The sequence below is a fragment of the Haliotis rufescens genome, unplaced genomic scaffold (assembly GCF_023055435.1).
Source record: "Haliotis rufescens isolate VD_foot unplaced genomic scaffold, xgHalRufe1.0.p SCAF_9, whole genome shotgun sequence".
NCBI classification, from domain to species: Eukaryota; Metazoa; Mollusca; class Gastropoda; order Lepetellida; family Haliotidae; genus Haliotis; species Haliotis rufescens.
The window spans coordinates 40,462,532-40,481,987 of record NW_025964383.1 but is presented as its reverse complement, the minus strand read 5'-3'; the positions used below and the strand labels follow the sequence as shown (position 1 = coordinate 40,481,987).

General features: G+C 41.1%; 1 protein-coding gene across 1 annotated transcript; it reads left to right on the top strand.

Moving 5' to 3' along the window:
* The first annotated feature begins 7,895 nt into the window (after window positions 1-7,895).
* LOC125377536 lies at window positions 7,896-18,058 on the top strand. The gene is made up of 2 exons (XM_048391285.1): window positions 7,896-7,943; window positions 16,668-18,058. Exon 2 carries the CDS (start codon window positions 16,698-16,700, stop codon window positions 17,577-17,579), a length of 882 nt encoding a protein of 293 aa, XP_048247242.1. The 5' UTR covers window positions 7,896-7,943; window positions 16,668-16,697; the 3' UTR covers window positions 17,580-18,058.
* The last annotated feature ends 1,398 nt before the right edge of the window (window positions 18,059-19,456 follow it).

Genomic DNA, 19,456 nt, shown 5'->3' with positions numbered 1-19,456 from the left:
TAGTCATATGACTGATCTGTATATAATCAATTTGAGACCAAACAATTCAGTGATTGGCGTATTGAGCACCGATCTACGCAATGGGATACGATGACATGTATCAACCAAGTCAGGGAGCCTGACCACCCGATTCCGTAACCGCCTCTGACGACGAGGTGCGGAAGACCAACTCTAACATGGATCCTGTACACCCCGAGAACATCCCAGGTCATATGTTCCTGAATCCGCTGTGTCGCACAGGTGCTCGAACTGTAATGTCCAAATCGCCAGAAGACATCAACTGTCAGCAGTGTCAAAATGTCCATGTTTCAGTTGATGTCATCACTTTGGTGCTGGCACTTGCTGGCAAACACATTGCCGTTAAGCCTTGTTTAAATGTCATGGGAAGTGACAGTGACACCAGCTGAAAAGTAATGTTGCGGCCGTGAGTAATCTGCTGCCGTGACATTTGCCAAGTGAGATTGCAGCTTGGCACATATAATTATATCACAGGTATAATACCATACAATGAGTTGTAATTGTTATTACGTTTGATGTAGCTTCAAATAGGCTACAACAAACTCTTTAATTATTATTGCCTGAACCAGATGTTCCTTGTGAGACTACTGGACCAGAGGTGGACAACAATCATACTGATAACCACAACATGGATGGATGTAGAGTCAAGGGAAATCCTTTCAACACTTATTTTTAATTAGGTTGCATACATAACCAATTGTAATACTTTTACTAAAAGGCCACATGATGTCAATAATACCATACTAAAAGTTGCAAGGTAGCACATTTTGAAAATCCAGCACCACTTTATGGCAACACTTGTGAACATTGCATATTATTGTTTTTAGAGTTTATGCAAAAACATGTTTTGTGTACATATGCTATATCCAATTAATGACACAAGCAACTAAAAACAAAGTAAACAGTAACATGAGTCACTGCCTTTAATCAAATTTGACAATGGGAGACGATGGTTTCCAAATGATTTTTTATATTCAATTTTTTCTCGTTCCATGTCCAGCCTCTGTCTTTGAATGTCACGGATGTCCCGCTGGATAGACAACAATATCTCGCCTCCAAGTTTGAGAAACGCCTGTCAAGTCTGTAACGTAGAAGAAAGTGGCTTCAGTGGCAAGGAGACCTCACTACAATGTGTTACATCTCAGAGAGGAACCCGTGGTAAACAGCAACGAGTAACCATATCAAATAATATAGCTTCTTACCTTTACATTTCAACTTGGTGGAGGGTGCTGCCAACAGCTCTCATCTTTTCCAAGGGCTTACCCACAGGAATTCATTTGGCCAGATTTAGAGCCAAAAGTGGGGGAACCCATCAGAAATCGTTTTTAGAAGTACTCGAGTATTCGCATACTAATATAACTCTTAAGATATTTAATATTTTTTATATCTTTATATTGATATTAATCTGAAAATTTTAATTTTAAACAGTAAAACAATATTTCAGATTTATAGGCATTTTTTACCCATTATGACATCAATGGATATAGAACTTTTCCAAAATAAATCATGTAAGTAGATTTTCTTTATAAATAATAACAGAAAATAATTCTTTTTTGTTTTTGATAAAGTGTACGAGCTAAAATTTATTATTTTCTCACTTAAGACATAGTTTATTTTAGAAGATCATATTGCATAACAAATAGTCTTCAGGAAAATAAGTGATGATAGTTATCACCCCCTTTGACAACATTCACATTGCCTTGAAACATTGACTGGACTGGATATTGTTTTTCTTGCACTGCAACGATCTTCCTTTGTGCACTGCAACGATCTTCCAGACGTTTTTCACCGATAAGAGCTTACGTACATGCATTTATAGATGTTCTTGACCCGATTGTAATGGACAAAGTTAATTAATAAACAAATACTTGATATATCTAGTCCGAAGCAAGCATTGATTTCTAGAACTGCAATATCACTAGACATATCTGTTGCCTTATTATTGAGAGACTTTTAAATTTTTAAATATTGATCAACAGGACATGCATCTTCCTAAATGAAATTGTTGACTATCTCTGCTACTATATGATGCTTTGTTTGATGAAATACGTAATTAATTGGAATCATATACCTAAGGTCACTATGACGTTGGATAATGGTGATGCTGCGCTCAAATGGCGGTCCCCTGATGTGCCTCTGTATGGCAGCACGCAACACAACAAACTCGATTTGGAGTTAAGACCTCCCTCAGCATTTCTGACTTCGGCATAAAAGAACCTCAGTCTCTCATTCAGTTGAGAAGCAGGAAGCTCTTCGGAAACCAAGCCATTCTTGAAGTGAAAAAGATTGCCTTGTTCAGGGTACAAATGTGACAGTAAGTGGGAGTAATTTGTTATCATTACGGCGTCGTGTTCAAATGAAATTTCCGAACATCAATTCAGCATAACATATCACAAATCTTACAAAACGAAATATTTAATTTACATTAAGATTTTTGTCAATCCCGTTATTGCCAATATGTGCGATGACACATTGGTCACGGTTTACATTGCTACCATGGCAATAGTGTAAGGGAGGTAACTCTCGCTGATGTTGATGAAATCTGCGTAGGAATTTTAGGTATGTGTTTATGTATTCTTTTATGTTTTAATGTCTTACGTCGTAATATTTAAACTCCCCAGGATGTATTACGCCAAGTAGTTTTTGAGAGGTTCCCATCAACGATGTCCTGTGCTGCTTTTGCATCAAGGGACACGAAGCGGTCACTGGAGGCTTGAACTTCGAGCACTACGGAAACGCTGGCTGTATTTCCTAGTTCAGGGGCCATCTCAGAACGGTTTTCAGCTTCAAAATGTGAGTAATAATAATAACAAATTTAGGTGGGTGTATGAAAGTCTTAACCATTATGAAGTTGAAATAAATGTCTTTTACTCTGTTAGAAACTGATTTATTTTTTTCCTTTGGCCAAGCCCACGAAAATTACATCAGTTATGATTATGATTGTGTAATTAATGGAAAAAAGTAAATTTCATTTACATTCAATGTCTTGATTTATCTCAGAAAATGTCTCGTCATCCCATTCGCTCAATATTTCATCGAAATCTCCGATGCGGAAGTCAGGGAAATTTTCTTCTGTTCCTCCATGTTGATGATTTCATAAATAGTTCCATTAATTAATGTATACATACACGGTGATGAAACCAAAGAATTTAGTGATGTTATGCCCATTCGACAACACTTTTTAACTAATCAGATCAGAGAACATACCTACTTTTATGTAACAAAACTCGATGACGTAATTTGTGGAATTTTGTTGCAAGCTCCATCGGCGAAACAATGCCATATGACGTCAGTCTAGCAATAAGGTTGCTGCGGTCAACGAGTGGGCATAAGCTCCTCTCAGTGATCTAACATCTCCACACGCAATGTCTTTGAATAAGCGAAGCCATGGGATGTTGAGAGCTTTCAATATTAGTTCGTGAAACTTGATCCGACAGTACATAAGCACGCGTCGTGGTATTACACAATGTGTGTTTATTTAAACTGGTGATCTCTTCACGGGCAAGTAACAAAACATAAAGCAATCTTGTCTTGTTTAAAGTCCGACAACTCTTAGTCTAGATCGCGTGCTTTGAGTACCCCACTGACAAGCGTAAATTGGCACGGCTCCCAGCGACTATGCTTGCCGTAAGAGGCGACTAACGGGATCGGGTGGTCAGGTTCACTGACTTTGGTCGATGCATGTCATCGTATCCCAATCGCGTAGATCGATGCTCATGATGTCAATCACTGGATTGTCTGGTCCAGACTCGATGATTTACAGACCGCCGTCGTGTACCTGGAATATTGCTGAGTGCGGCGTTAATCAACAAACAAACAATACCGCATGAAATATTACTTTAATTAACCATTAGGGTTTAATGAACCCGACAGCTTATGAAGGTTTTATAGAACTGGATCCAGTGGAACTGCGAATCAAATTAAGTCACATCAGCCTTTTCGTATGTCTATACGTATCGATGTTTCAGTGTAGATTGCTTGTAACCATGGAAAGGAATAATTTATTAAAGATGTTAAATAAAATACTTCCCAAAGGAGCATCTCCTACTGGCAACCTCGCCCAGAGCATGCACACATGATAAAAGAGGTGGCCATTAAACAGATCAAAACGTATGTTATAAAGGACGATATAAAGTTTATTCTAACGTCATTTAGAATAATCCGAGTTCAATATTCACTAGATTCTATGAAGACATGATACACATTCTTCTATAAATTCATCTGAAACAGCGGCGCTGAAGTAATCCAGTTATAACAGCGTTCGCTTGTCCCACCGAAGGCCCGGGTTCGATTGTCCACATGGGTACAATGTGTGTCGAGTGTCCCCCACCGATTTATACTGTTGGAATATTGCTAAAACTGGCGTGAACACACCACTCACTCACTCACTGAACACCCATACAAGATTGATCACATGCAACTCATAAATGTGAATGTGAATTAACCACGGGCAAATATATCTGATATCCCTTTTAAAATGTAGCTGTACGGCATCCGTTACAAAACGGTGTTTTTATGATTTGTGGATCAAAATCATGATTCCACCATGAATTTGGAGATTACTCCAATCTGATTTGTCAGTCAGAAAATATTGAATCATAATAAACCCGCCCTGAAACAGCTAGATTGAAAGCCACTTCACTGCGTAAGGATATGCGTCTGTACTTTCTGCTTGTCCACCAATAAAGTGGAGCTCACAAATTCGGTATCAATTGGAACTTTTGATATAGGAGTTTTGATGATGCCTATCTTGTTCCTGCGAATGAATGGAGTGATGAGGGTTTTGACCTCATACTATCCAATCTTTACAATCCTGGTAATAATCATATCACATACGTCTTCAGAACTATCTTTGGAAACTGTGCTTTGAAATAACGTCGGTTTGTTAGGCATACTTATGAATTATTAACAACAGATACTCTAGTGGCTTATGGTACCGAAAACACGGCGAACAAACAAATGATGTCACTAGTAGAACGCACTGTTGCATGCTCAATTCGCTAAAGAGATAATAGTTCGTTAAGGTCACTTCCGTGAGTGAGTTACGATTTATAGTCACATCGGCATTATTTCACCCATATCGTGACTAAAGCAATGTATACGTTAAGAAAACATCAGTCAACAAAGGACAGCAAAACAACTACACTTATCACAGATACATATTTAAAACTAGTGTGTTGCCATAAAATATATTACTAAACATAATAATAAATAATAAAACGGGCTATAGATCGCCAAAACTGAAGGTGTATCCCTTTACTAGGGACCATGGGGACTTATAGTACCTTATTTACACCGTCCCTTGTATACAAGTTTAGCCATTAGTTAAATTTAACAAATACACTACAGCTAAAATCGCGGTTGGACTAAATTGACTTTGAATGATGTGGAACTTCCGTATCCTCTGAGAGGGACAATAATGTTACAGTACTTTAACCCCCTTCAAGAATACAGTCACTAACAATCTCAGTAGCAAATTTAATTTACCAAATTTAAAACAACATTTATTTATGCTCTAAAACATATAAATCAACATTATTTAAACATTTCCATATCCTTTAAAAATCATAATTAAATTAGTACTAATACTATTAAAAATATCTTTGACAGATGACGAATTAAAATATTTATCATATAATGGGTAGGTTTCTCGGCAGGATAAAGCCAACGGATAAAAATGATATCCGTTGGGGTCATATGCGGATAGAGATGCAAATATCAAAGGTCAAGTAGGACTACTTTCACTTTTTATAAACAAACATTGCGTCGCCCTCGTCATTCGGCGATCGAGTCAGAATTAACCATTGGGAATCTGGATAACTACAGGGATAATTGCTATCATTATCAAAAGAACAGTCTAATATACTGAAAATCAGTGTCTAACTGTGACGTAGCGAAGGTATTTAATAAGTTTTGGCAACTTTGGAGATAAGAATTTCGAAACAATTTTGCGAGGACACGAGGCCTAGCCAAGCGGGATCAGTAGCCATATCTGTGCTTGTAGACCTCTGCGGCTTGAAACCTTCTCCACAAATGAACATGGTTGGATTTTGCCGAAATATGTTTGAATTGTTAACTTGTTTCGTTTTGTCGCTGTGTGTACATCTGCCTACACTTCTTAACGTTATAACAGGACAGACCGACTGTCAACAACGCCTGACCGTGGCCGTGACGTCTCATAGACTAGGGTTAGAGAAGCTTCCCTTTGGCAAAGGGCAGTTACTCTAGCGGATAGGGGGGCACGGGTGGCCCAGTCGTCTAAGGCGCCGCGATTCGCTGTGCAGAGTTGCGTCCCTTGGGCACGCCAGAAACCTATGATTGTGGGTTCGAATCCCGGTTCGCCCCGATTATGTTTCTAGGTTTGTCAGCACCATACCCGTGCTCGTGGGTTTCACCGAAGTGGTAAACGTCTGGGACCTGCATCACTTCGGGCTTTCCTCCCACATTAAGCTGACACGCCGCGATATAACTGGAATACTGTTAAAAGCGGCGTTAAACCCAACTCACTCACTCACTCTAGCGGATAGACCCATGGATTGCCGCGAAAGGCAATTAAAAGCAATTGTTGTTTTGCGTATATGTTGCTTCGCCACTGTTTAAAAAAAAAGAGATTTCAGTTGGAACTATATTGGCTACTGTCATTGCTGACACATCACTTACCCTGTGACGTAATAAATATTAATGCGCGCATTCCAGGAAAACTCGCAATGTTTCGGTAATGTTTGTGAGAGAGGGAAAGCGATTTTAAAGCACAGAATTAAAGAATGACATTATATGATAAAGAGTTTATCACGCTTATGTGTTTGGGGATGGTAAATATCCTGTTTTATACTAATTAGGAATAAACACTACGTATTTAGCTCGCCAAGGCTCGCTAAATACAATGTTTATTCCTAATGCGGGATATTTACCATCCCCAAACACACTCGCGTGATAACCTCTATTTATCCCTTGTGAAGGCAAAATCAACACAGTCAAGCAGGACATGCTTGACCGTGATTCTCTCATCACAAGGGATACATAATGGAAGATCCTCACCCTTCAATAAATATTCATGAGTATATCTGCTATGGCCAACACCACATCACCGCATTATGACCTCTTCAAATCTAGACTGACAAACCAAGTAGGTGGAACCGATAGCTGAGGTCAAAATTTCATCAAAAATATTCAATGGTGTTTCTGAAAATGATTCTGGTTAGTGTTTCAGGAGTTGATAATGTATGTTAAAAAAAAGGATAAAAATATTGGATAAAGGATGCATGGTTTACGTTGTCTTACGTGTATTGTGTATAGGGATCACAGTGATTCAAACGAGTTTCACTGACCTACAACATTAAACACTAACAAGACAAGAGGTCATCAACAAAGCCCCTTCCTTACAAACAGTATTATCTCTTGACCCCAACTAAGTTAAAACGTAGAAGACAATCCACGAGCAACGGGTACTAGCAGATTACCTGCCTCTCATGTCACTATTGCAAGTTCCTAGCCTTGATAACGGGTTCGACTTCTCGATCGACCGTATGATGATCCTTGGTTTGTCAACCCCAAACCCGTGCTCATGTGTTTCAACCGCGTGCCTTCCTTCCAATCGAGGCTGGAAGCGGAGTAAACTCAGTTTGCTCACTCACTTTGTCTTGACGTGAGAACCCCGAATCTACACTGCAATAGACAAAACATTGTATGCAGTTCACTGACTGACATGTCGTGAGGTTTACACTCCTTTTTCCAGGATGACTCACGGTGCCGGCGGTTTCCCCAGTGGCAGCGGGGGTGGGGGGTTCAGCGGCGGGGGTGGGGGGTTCAGTGAAGGGGGGTTCCACATGCACCACCACCACACCACACACCACGCTTCAGAAGGAGGAGAGGGAGGAGGAGAGTGTGGGGAATGTTGCTGCTTCTTCGTCATCCTCGGCATCAACATCGCCAGTATCCTCCTCTGCATCAGGCAGATGTTCCGCTACCTCCGGATCGCCCTCCTCTGGCTGTATGTAGCCACTGCCGTCCTCACCGCCGGACTTCTCATCAGTCTCAGAGTCTTCGGCACCAACAAGTTCCAGGCCGCGCCAACGGACATGCGCAAAGTAGAGCACGGCGTCAACAACGCCTTCTGTCAGAGCCTCACTCTCAACTCCAGCGATCCTTTTGAAGCCTACATCTTTGACGAGGAACCCGAGAACTGAGGATCTTAATACAAGCTATGTCACAGAGAACAAACATTTCGAATACTGGGGATTCTATCTCCTCCCCGGGTCTACACTACAGGTCAACAGCACCACCTCCTATTCACCATTCACGACCCTCTTCGTCATCCAAGGTGACAGCAACCTTCAGACATGTCTGGACGGTAAGGGAGACTGCAGTGGGTGTTACTACACGACTTGCTACCACACGACACCTATGTTCCACGGAAGCAGACAACTACACATTCACACAGGACATGGGTATGATGACTGATGACACACATTCACACAGGACATGGGTATGATGACACACATTCACATAGGACATGGGTTTGTTGACACACATTCACATAGGACATGGATATGGCGACACACATTCACATAGGACATGGGTTTGTTGACACACATTCACATAGGACATGGATATGGCGACACACATTCACATAGGACATGGGTATGATGACACACATTCACATAGGACATGGACATGATTTCACACAGGACATGGATATGATGACACACAATCACATAGGACATGGGTATGATGACACACATTCTCACAGGACATTAGTATGATGGCACACATTCACACAGGACATGGACATGATGACACACATTCACATAGGACATGCATATGATGACACACATTCACACAGGACATGGGCATGATGACACACATTCACATAGGACATGGATATGATGACACACATTCACACAGGACATGGGCATGATGACACACATTCACATAGGACATGGATATGATGACACACATTCACACAGGACATGGGTATGATGGCACACATTCACACAGGACATGGACATGATGACACACATTCACATAGGACATGGATATGATGACACACATTCACACAGGACATGGGCATGATGACACACATTCACACAGGACATGGATATGATGACACACATTCACACAGGACATGGATATGATGACACACATTCACACAGGACATGTGTATGATGACTGATGACATCCTTCAGATGTTTCTCCTTCAACAGGATGGATCTATACTAAGGCCAACTGCCCATTGTTTGAAATACTTGCATCCAATAAATGAAAGCCGGATCTGTTTATTGACTTTACTGATCCTGAACAATTATGTTCTGGTGAATTAAAGAAAATAGCTGATGAATGTATTCCTAAGTCCCATTACTAATGCCCTCATTCGTAAACCTTGGTTTTACAAAGACTGCAAACAAGCTAGGAAAGCAAGGAAGAAGGCTAAGCACTATTGCCGTCGCCATCCCATGGTCCACAATATGAACAATAAATTTAATTGCTATAGCCAGGCGTACGTTTGAACAGAATAAACGCCAATCTTGGCAAAATTGTTTCAAAAATAAATTCACTAACACCCATATCCAAGGTATGGAACATGATACAGAAACCTAAGGTAAGGGTTCTTAATCTAGCATCCATCATCTTAAGGGTGGGGACGAACTATTAACTGATAAATTGGGTATTGCAAATAAACTTGGTGAAACGTTGGTTAAACACTCTTCCTCGCCTTTGTACCACAATTCCAAAATATCAAAAACAGGGAAAAAAAAGAAACATATTAATTTTTATTCAAATAACGGGGAAGATTATCATGAAATATTCTCTATTCATGAACTCCGTACTGCCCCTGGACAAGCTCACGAAACTAGAACACGGATATAACGAACACGGATATAGCGAACAAGCGGATGCAACGAACTGTTAAAAAATCCCCGATTTATCTCCTATATAATATCATATAAAATTTACGTATATAACGAACTCTCTACAGCGAACTAACGGATACAGCGAACTGATATCTGTATGCAGTTTTCAGTCTTTCACCAAGCTGCCAATTTACACATAAAGACAGATGAGTCAAACAAGAGTACGTATCATTGTAATGACATCGTGATGAGTGATTTCAGTGTGATGGTATAAACACTGATGTAACAGTCTGTCAATACAAATTTTGGATATTGCCAATACGACGTTAAACTGTATATCGTCCATCAGCTTAAATAGAGCAGGCAGTTGATGCTGAACAACTGATAAACTATGATATGTCCTACTACAACAAGCTATTATAGGCCAGTCACAGTGTATGAGAACATATCATTGGAGCAACAAATAAAATCTATATCTTCGGATATAAATATTACATTTATAACATGACGGAGGACGCACCAATGTTTCACCACAAACAAAGCCATGTCTCATTACTAAAAGAGTAACGGTTCAATTCCCACATGTCTCACAACAAAATGAGCCCTGTCTCACTACAAACAGAGCCCCGTCTCACTGCAAAAAGAGCCATGTCTCACAACAAACAGAGCCATGTCTCACTACAAACAGAGCCATGTCTCACTACAAACAGAGCCCTATCTCACTATAAACAGAGCCAAGTCTCACTACAAACAGAGCCATGTCTCACTATAAACAGAGTCCTGTCTTACTACAAACAGAGCCATGTCTCACTACAAACAGAGCCAAGTCTCACTACAAACAGAGCCATGTCTCACTACAAACAGAGTCATGTCTCACTACAAATAGAGCCATGTCTCACAACAGAGACAGTGGACCAGACTGTTTCCGCGGCTTCACTGAGGACGTTCTTTGTCTTCCACAAGTATTGGCCATTCCTTTCACGACAGTGTGACAGGATAGACATACTGTTCAACCTTAATATCAAATTCACTCCTTTCGACATATCCATGGATGCCAGTTGTCTTGTGGCTTGGTCTGGTTTTGGCATTTGACAAATTACATTATAATCATGTGGCAACAGTCAGCTAGCGTGGGGATATCTCGCACCTTTAACTTGAGATTATTCTCAATCTGATTTCAAACTAACGGAATGTCCTATTCCACAAAACGGTGTTCTCTTCCCTGTGTGGATGGTTTAGGATTTCACACCTCTATATGTATAGTTGCTGTATAGAACGGGGTGATGGTTTTCCTTGTGAGTTGGTGTGTGGTTTCTCGCCTCTCTCTATGCAGTTCTGTATTTTAATGCCGTGTTACCCTGTTTGAATTACCGGGTTTGGGTTCCATTTCTCGGTTCTAGTTTGTGCCATTTTGGATTTATTTTCACTATTTTGGAAACCATGTTTTTGTTTGGAAGTTGATAGCTGCGGTTATAGACAAACTTTGACCCTTCGGGGGGATTTCAGGCACCAAAATGTTGTGAGTATGAATGAATGAGAATGAATGAGAATACTTTATTTTTAGCCAAAATATACTTTTCTGCAGTTAACATGTTGTAAAACAGTTAATTTGGTATGTTTTATTGGCGAAAGATTTCGCTTGCCGTAACTGCTTAAACTTCGGAAAATCGCTCAATAATATCTATGCTATGTTAGCAATGCTGTCTGCATTATGGTGTAACACTATGGTATTTACATGCTATTTACACATTTATTTATTATTTCTTTTGTAGATTAATTTAACTTGGTTTGAACTTTGTATTCATTAGGCTTTTATTTTATTATTTTTATTTTATTGCAGCTTAAAAATTGTACCAGTCAATGTACCAGTCTCAGTTATTCAGTCAAAGTCAGCTTTGTAAACCAGTGAACATTATGACAGTCGGTCTGTTGGTCTAGTTTGTACAGTCAGGACAGCGATCACCCACAATATGTTGCCAATGTTGAATTGGTCGCTCAAACTGTTTGAATGATGATTTGGAGTAATGTGAAATTTGTGACATTTTTCTGCCTGTCTGTGGTCAGTCGGGATTGTGACATGGTTCGAAAAATGTGCTTAACAGCTGCGGTTGTTGAATAAATGACTGTGTACAGAAATGTTGCCTTAAATTTTATTCGCTACAACAACAGGTGGTATATGGAACGCGATGATAGACCTCCTTGTGAAGATAAGTGGTGTACGCGTCACACTTTGTGCTCGACAGACATGTGATATCTTAACATAGACTGTATTGAGTCTTTGTTGTATAATCGAATTCATATCAGTTTCATAATATGCATCACTGTCGGTATAAAATAGATATTGTATTTCTCATGAACAGTCTGACGCTATCTTGTATATACATGTAATCGTATATGTAATTTTAAATCATGCATATATTATAATTCGGTATTTTTTATTGTTCATCTTATTATCACAAGCAATGGAGATGTCAAAACACGTGGATTTGGTAAACATGTGATAATGTTGCGACACACTGTATGTGACATTCCAAACAGACATGAATCATAGCACAGTAGCCAAGCTGTCAACATCCATTACACAACTAGTTTTGTTTGTTTGTTTGTTTGTTTTTTGTTTAACGCCGCACTCAGGATATTCCAGGTATATTACGGTGCTCTGTAACTAATCGAGTCTGGACCAGACAATCCAGTGATTGCCATCATGAGCATCGATTCACGCAATTGGGATACGATGACATGCATCAACCAAGTCAGCGAGCCTGACCACCCTCTCCCTCTAGTCGCCTCTAATGACAAGCAATACTCGCCTTTTACGGCAAGTCTGTACACAATTAGTGCCTGCGTTGTTTTATGGATGTATACGTGATGGCCGTTATTATGATCCTGTGCGATTGTATTATTATCACAGGGGCGGTTATGTAGCCCAGTGGTTAAAGTGTAAGGTCGCCATGCTTTAGACCAGGTTCGATTCCACATATGGCTACAAAGTGTGAAATCCATTCCTAGTGTCCTAGTCAATATATGGCGGGAATATTGCTTAAACAGCCTGCCAACCCTATTTACGCAGTGATCATTATCGTTAACATTTAAACATTGCCACTGTTATCATCATACTAATATTTCTTTTCATGATAATAAACCCAGTCTATATCATTATCATCCACTCCTTAAATTGGCTAACACCCCAACATTGCCCGGAGCCACTTTCAGCACGCAATGTGTAGATTTCCTACTTAGTATCAATGTTCATATTCACGGGTAATGAGGTCACATCTCTAACTGGTTAAACCCAAAGAGACATTTCATATGCATTCCGTCACGTGACAAACAACTATCAGTGGGTGATATCAGGTCATGGGATACATATACTCACCGCTCACGTTCCACTGCAACGAGTAAATACGCCCCCGTCACGTACACATATTGTACCGCTGAACATTTTATTTCATGTGTTCACATTTTGGTTTGAAAGGTAGGTGCTAGTCTGTCTTACAGACCCTGATACAAATATATATCAAATACAGCCCATGCAAGTCTATAATGTTTGGCAAGTCTAGATCACTGCAGTATCTGAAAATGAAGTGAGTCACTGGGCTCCTTTTTATTATATTTTTATTAAGATAACTGAACAACTGTTTTTTTATGTACGATATGTTCATTTCAGAGACTAGATTTTAGTCTAGGTAGGTGCCAGTTCTCCTTTCTTGTGTAATTAGGAACGGCTAGGCTAATATAGAATTACAATATAGAAAAACAACTTGAAGTGAGTTTCAGCTGATTTGATTTCCATTTGCTGGGACTAATCTTGCACTAACACTGCCTGTCCCAGACTCGATTGTTTACAGGGCGTTGTGAGCGGGTAGGTACCTAGTGTGATTGTGTCCCGATGACCTGAACGACATTGTAACACTGTCTGTCCCAGACTCGATTGTGTCCGGGGCGTTGTGAGCGGGTGTGTACAGTATCTGACCAAGTGTGATTGTGTCCCGATGACCTGAACGGCATTGTAACACTGCCTGTCACAGACACGATTGTGTCCGGGGCGTTGTGAGCGGGTAGATACAGTATCTAACCAAATGTGATTGTGTCCCGATGACCTGAACGGCATTGTAACACTGCCTGTCCCAGACTCGAATGTGTCCGGGGCGTTGTGAGCGGGTAGGTACAGTATCTGACCAAATGTTATTGTGTCCCGATGACCTGAACGGCATTGTAACACTGTCTGTCCCAGACTCGATTGTGTCCGGGGCGTTGTGAGCGAGTAGGTACAGTATCTGATCCTGTGTGATTGTGTCCCGATGACCTGAACGACATTGTAACACTGTCTGTCCCAGACACGATTGTGTCCGGGGCGTTGTGAGCGGGTATGTACAGTATCTGACCAAGTGTGATTGTGTCCCGATGACCTGAACGACATTGTAACACTGCCTGTCCCAGACACGATTGTGTCCGGGGCGTTGTGAGCGGGTATGCACAGTATCTGACCCTGTGTGATTGTGTCCCGATGACCTGAACGGCATTGTAACACTGTCTGTCCCAGACTCGATTGTGTCCGGGGCGTTGTGAGTGGGTAGGTACAGTATCTGACCAAATGTGATTGTGTTCCGATGACCTGAACAGCATTGTAACACTGCCTGTCCCAGACTCGAATGCTTACAGGTCGTTGTGAGCTGATGATAAGAATTGGTCTTCAGCAACTGATGCTTGTCGTAAGAGGCGACCAGCTGGATGAAATGGTCAGGCTCGCTGACCTGGTTGAGGCATGTCATCGTGTCACAATTGCGTAAGTCGATGTGCATAGCGTCCATGGCTGGATTGCTGGTGCAGACTCGATCATTGTGCAATCGCCGTCATACAGCTTGAATATTGCCGAGTGCGGCGTTAAACAGCAAACACTCATAAATAATAATAATAATCATAATAATCATAATAATAATAATAATAATACATACATACATACTTATGCTGTACCCGTCCTTTCATATTCTTTTGGTGTTGTTGATTGGACGAAACAAGAAATTCAGGGTATTGACACCCTAACACGAAGAATCATGTCAGAGAATAGATCCCACCACCCTTACCCTTCCCTCAATCGCTTATATTTACAAATCATTATGGGAAGACGTGGTTTGATTAACGTTGGGTCTCTTCATGATAGAATTGTTTTGTGCACTTTTGCACACATTTATTTGTCTGATGATCCTCTTCTGAAGCATGTCAAGGCTCATGATGAAAACAAGGCATTTCTAAAATGAGCCAAGGATGTGTGACATAATCTCAATGTCGGTGTTGATGTTGTTGATGGTTCAGTAATGCTGGACGGTGAAGAAATGAGTGTCAACTGAGCGAAGTGCAATATCAAGTCGGCCCAGACTCAGTTTTTCAAGGAGAGGCTATCTGAACGACCACTGCATCGAGTTTATGTGCAGTGTGTTGAGAAGATCAGCAATCCTGCAGAGTCCTTCACTTGGATGAAGTCGTCTGGCCTGAAAAGTGAAACAGTTTATTGCTCAGGACCAGTCACTTCCCACTCGAAACCGTCAATGTGTGATTTTGCATCAAAATGTGAATATGAAATTTAGATTATGTAATGAATTTAATGAGACTGTCAGACACATTGTCAGTGGATGCCCAGCTTTGGCACAAACACAGTATCTTAAACCACATGATGATGTAGCTCGATCATTGTATTACCGTATTCGCCATGCTTGTGGTTTTGACACAGAGGTCCACCCGTGGTACGACCCGGAATATGTAGAGGGCGTCATGGAAAATGATGAATACAAAATTCATTGGAATAGGCCCATTTTCAGCCTCAGACATATCCAGGCCAACAAACCTGATCTTGTCCGTTTTGATACATCCAATGAAATCATTTATATCATTGAATCTTCTGTCCCCTTGACACTAATGTGATTGACAAGATTGAGGAAAAAAATGGCAAATATGCGGACCTCGCTTTCGAAACGTCACGCTTGCATCCCAAGTACCAAGTTATCTGACTCCCTGCTGTCTGGGCTGCTTGTGGAGGGGACAAGGACCAAACAAACCCTCTTTGCTGCATTTTTTAGTTTGATCTGTACATTAAATAATAATTTAAAAAAATATAAAAAAATAATAATAATAATAATAATAATAATAACGAATGAAGGCAAATTGGTTAAGCGCATTTAAATGGTCATAATGTCAAACGGATTATTTGGAACTTTTGGATGAACTTTGTTTCTAATATCAGAACATGGGCAAGTTTGATCGGATATTTTCTCAAAGATGAAGATACACAGTGCCGCATATGTTTAACATTTCATCTTTGGCCACGGACTTGCTCATTATTACATTTTCTCCAGAAATGATACAAATAATCCTTTTCACACATTTCAGCCATGTTCATGTGATGGATGTTGTTATAATTCCACAATATAAGAAGAAAATGAAACATAAAATAAAATAGAAATAGAAAGTAATTTAGTTTGCATTACGAACAGAACTGTTGATGTTGTGAATATTTTCATAACATTCGAAATTCCGTTGGCAAAAGCTAAACATTATCAAGCGCACTTGAACTTTCCAGTCCATTTGGGCTCTCGGGAAAACCCAGATATCTATATATAGTATTATATGTTTAATGTCTACCACATGTTTTCCAGGATGACCCACGGCGGCGGCGGTTTCTCCAGTGGGGGTGGAGGGGGGTTCAGTGGAGGAGGAGGGGGTGGGGTAGGGTCAGTACACGTTCATCACCACTCAGAGGGAGGCGGCGACGGCTGTGTGGCATGCTGCTGCTTCATCATCAACATCGCCAGTATCCTCCTCTGCATCAGGAAGATGTCCCGCTACCTCCGGATCGCCCTTATATGGCTGTATGTAGCCACTGCCGTCCTCACTGCCGGACTTCTCATCAGTCTCAGAGTCTTCGGCACAAACAAGTTCCAGGCCGCGCCAACGGACATGCGCAAAGTAGAGCACGGCGTCAACAACGCCTTCTGTCAGAGCCTCACTCTCAACTCCAGCGATCCTTTTGAAGCCTACAGTTTTGATGGAGAACCGGTGGTGGACCCCAACAAGTTCGAGAAGTTCAATACATCATATTCTATGTTTTTAACAGGAGATACATACGAATACTGGGGGTTCTATTTCCTGAAAGGTTCTAAAGCCGTCGTGGTTTCATCCGGGGATGCTGATATATCAGTATTCATCATAAAAGGAAACTCCAATCTTCAGGCGTGGATAGACAGCAGAGGAGAATGTAATGGATGCTATCTCGTCTCTCACCCCACCTCGCCAGACTTCACCTATACGTTGAACGTTTCACAAAGTGACGATTACTACCTGTTGTATTACTCCACCTCACGCTACTTCTTGCCCGTGAACAGCTATGTGTACATAATCCGGACGCTATATGACGTCAGTTCCGTCACATCCAACTGCTCCTATCATCCTAACGGCAAACCATGTTCATTTGACATGTCACTTAACCCTCAAATGAACGTGGTGTACCACAATGGAGGCAATGGCACGCATGACAGCATCGACATGTGGGCTGTGTGCAAGAGTCGAGTGTGGATGTACGTGATAGTGTTCGCCTTCATCCCCGCCCTGATGGCGTCAGGCGTCACCATCCTCTTGTGGAAGTACTGCAAGGACGATAGGTCACAGGAGCTCCAGGCTTTGGTTTCTGAGGACAGCTTGCCCCACAACAAGTTTTAGCTGACCCCCGGATATACATGGCACTGTTTTTCTAATTTGATACACCATTCACTGGACGATGGCTGGTTGGACTGGGCGTTAATTTGGACTCCCAGTTTCCTTACCATACAGCCATATGACGTCACTGGTTAACACAACATGTCTGTCCCTATGACTCAAATGTTACTTGTTGCATAGGCTTAGATTGATGTATAAAGAACAAGCAAGTAAACTCACTGTTAGTGACCTCCCGTTTCTTTCATATTACTACTACATAAAGTCTTGACAGATTAACTGCAGTGATATGAACGAATCGGTGGTCCTCAACTTCTCAACCGCCGAGTAGTGCCAACAAACACTGATAACACCTTCGAATATGTCTAAAATACAGTCACCGCCTCCGTGGTCTAGTGGTAGAGCGTCTGCCCGGAGAGCGGAAAGTACGAGGTTCGAACCCCTCCCGCGTCATATCAAAAGACCCTGTCTGGCGCTCGGCATTAAGCGGCTAAACTGGTCGCCTCGAATCAGTATACTGTGTCTGAGTGTGGTATTCATGTTAAACTGCGCCATGGTATCTCAGTGGGCAAGCACTATAAATCGGCATCAGACTACTATAAGCAGCCACACACATACACGTGCATGCACGTCGCTTTAAAAGTGCAATAATCTTGGACGCGACGTTAAACCCTATTTCACCTTACCTTTCAAATACAGAACTGTGCAAACATAACCTATTGGGGTAGAAACACATAACTGAACCGACAGGTCCTGCCTTATGGGTAGAATGAAATACCGACAGGTCCCGCCTTCTGGGTAGAATAATTTACCGACCGTTCCCAACTTCTGGGTAGAATGATATACCGACAGGTCCCGCCTTCTGGGTAGAATGATATACCGACTGGTCCGACCTTCTGGGTAGAATGACTTAGGGACAAGTCCCGCCTTCTGGGTAGAATGATATAAAGACAAGTCCCGCCTTCTTGGTAGAATGATATAGAGACAGGTCCAGCCTTCTGGGTAGAATATTATGCCGATGGGTCCTGAAATAGGAATTAAAATCACACCAGTTTCATATATAAGTATTCTTTGTATAGCAGCTGGCTTATGTATTGTAATATTCTTGAAAAAATTAACCAAAATTGCATTAAGTATTGTTGACATACATTTGTCGAAATTGAGTGTCGCGACAACTCATTGTTATTTACAGCCACCAAGATACGATTACCACTGTTGATGTCTTATAACGAACCTTAGTAGTCTGAGAATGGGTATATGTATCATAAATGCCATACATTGACATGTAAACTGTCATATTTGTTGTCTTGGGCAAATGCATGTTGTTTCAGTGATCGTTACACAAATGGCCGATGTTATACGATCATGCAGCCTACATGATTAGTTTTGTTTCAAATATATATAGTACATACATATATGTAGCAACTAAAATAACATGATTCAGTCATTCCTGTTTCAATAATAGCTTCATTTCTTCTAATCATTGTGTTCTGCCAATCATTCCATTAAAATGATTCTAAGCTGTGTTATTGGTCATTTTGTACTTTTAAGATCGTAGTATAATTAAGGATAGTTGTGCGGGGTATGTTACCCACCAGCTCTATCTTAGCCATTGGGTACCCTTCACGATAGTGCTTGTCGTAAAAGGCGACTACCGGGATCGGGTGGTCAGGCTCGCTGACTTGGTTGATGCATGTCATTGATCCCAATTGCGTGGACCAATGCTCATGATATCAATCACTGGATTGTCTGGTCCAGACTCGATTATTTACAGACCGTCGTCATATAGCTGGAATATTGCTGAGTTCGGCTTTAACAACAAGCAAACCAACCCTTCACGATAACTACGGTTAGGTCTGGTAGGGTATGTCACCCAACTCTAT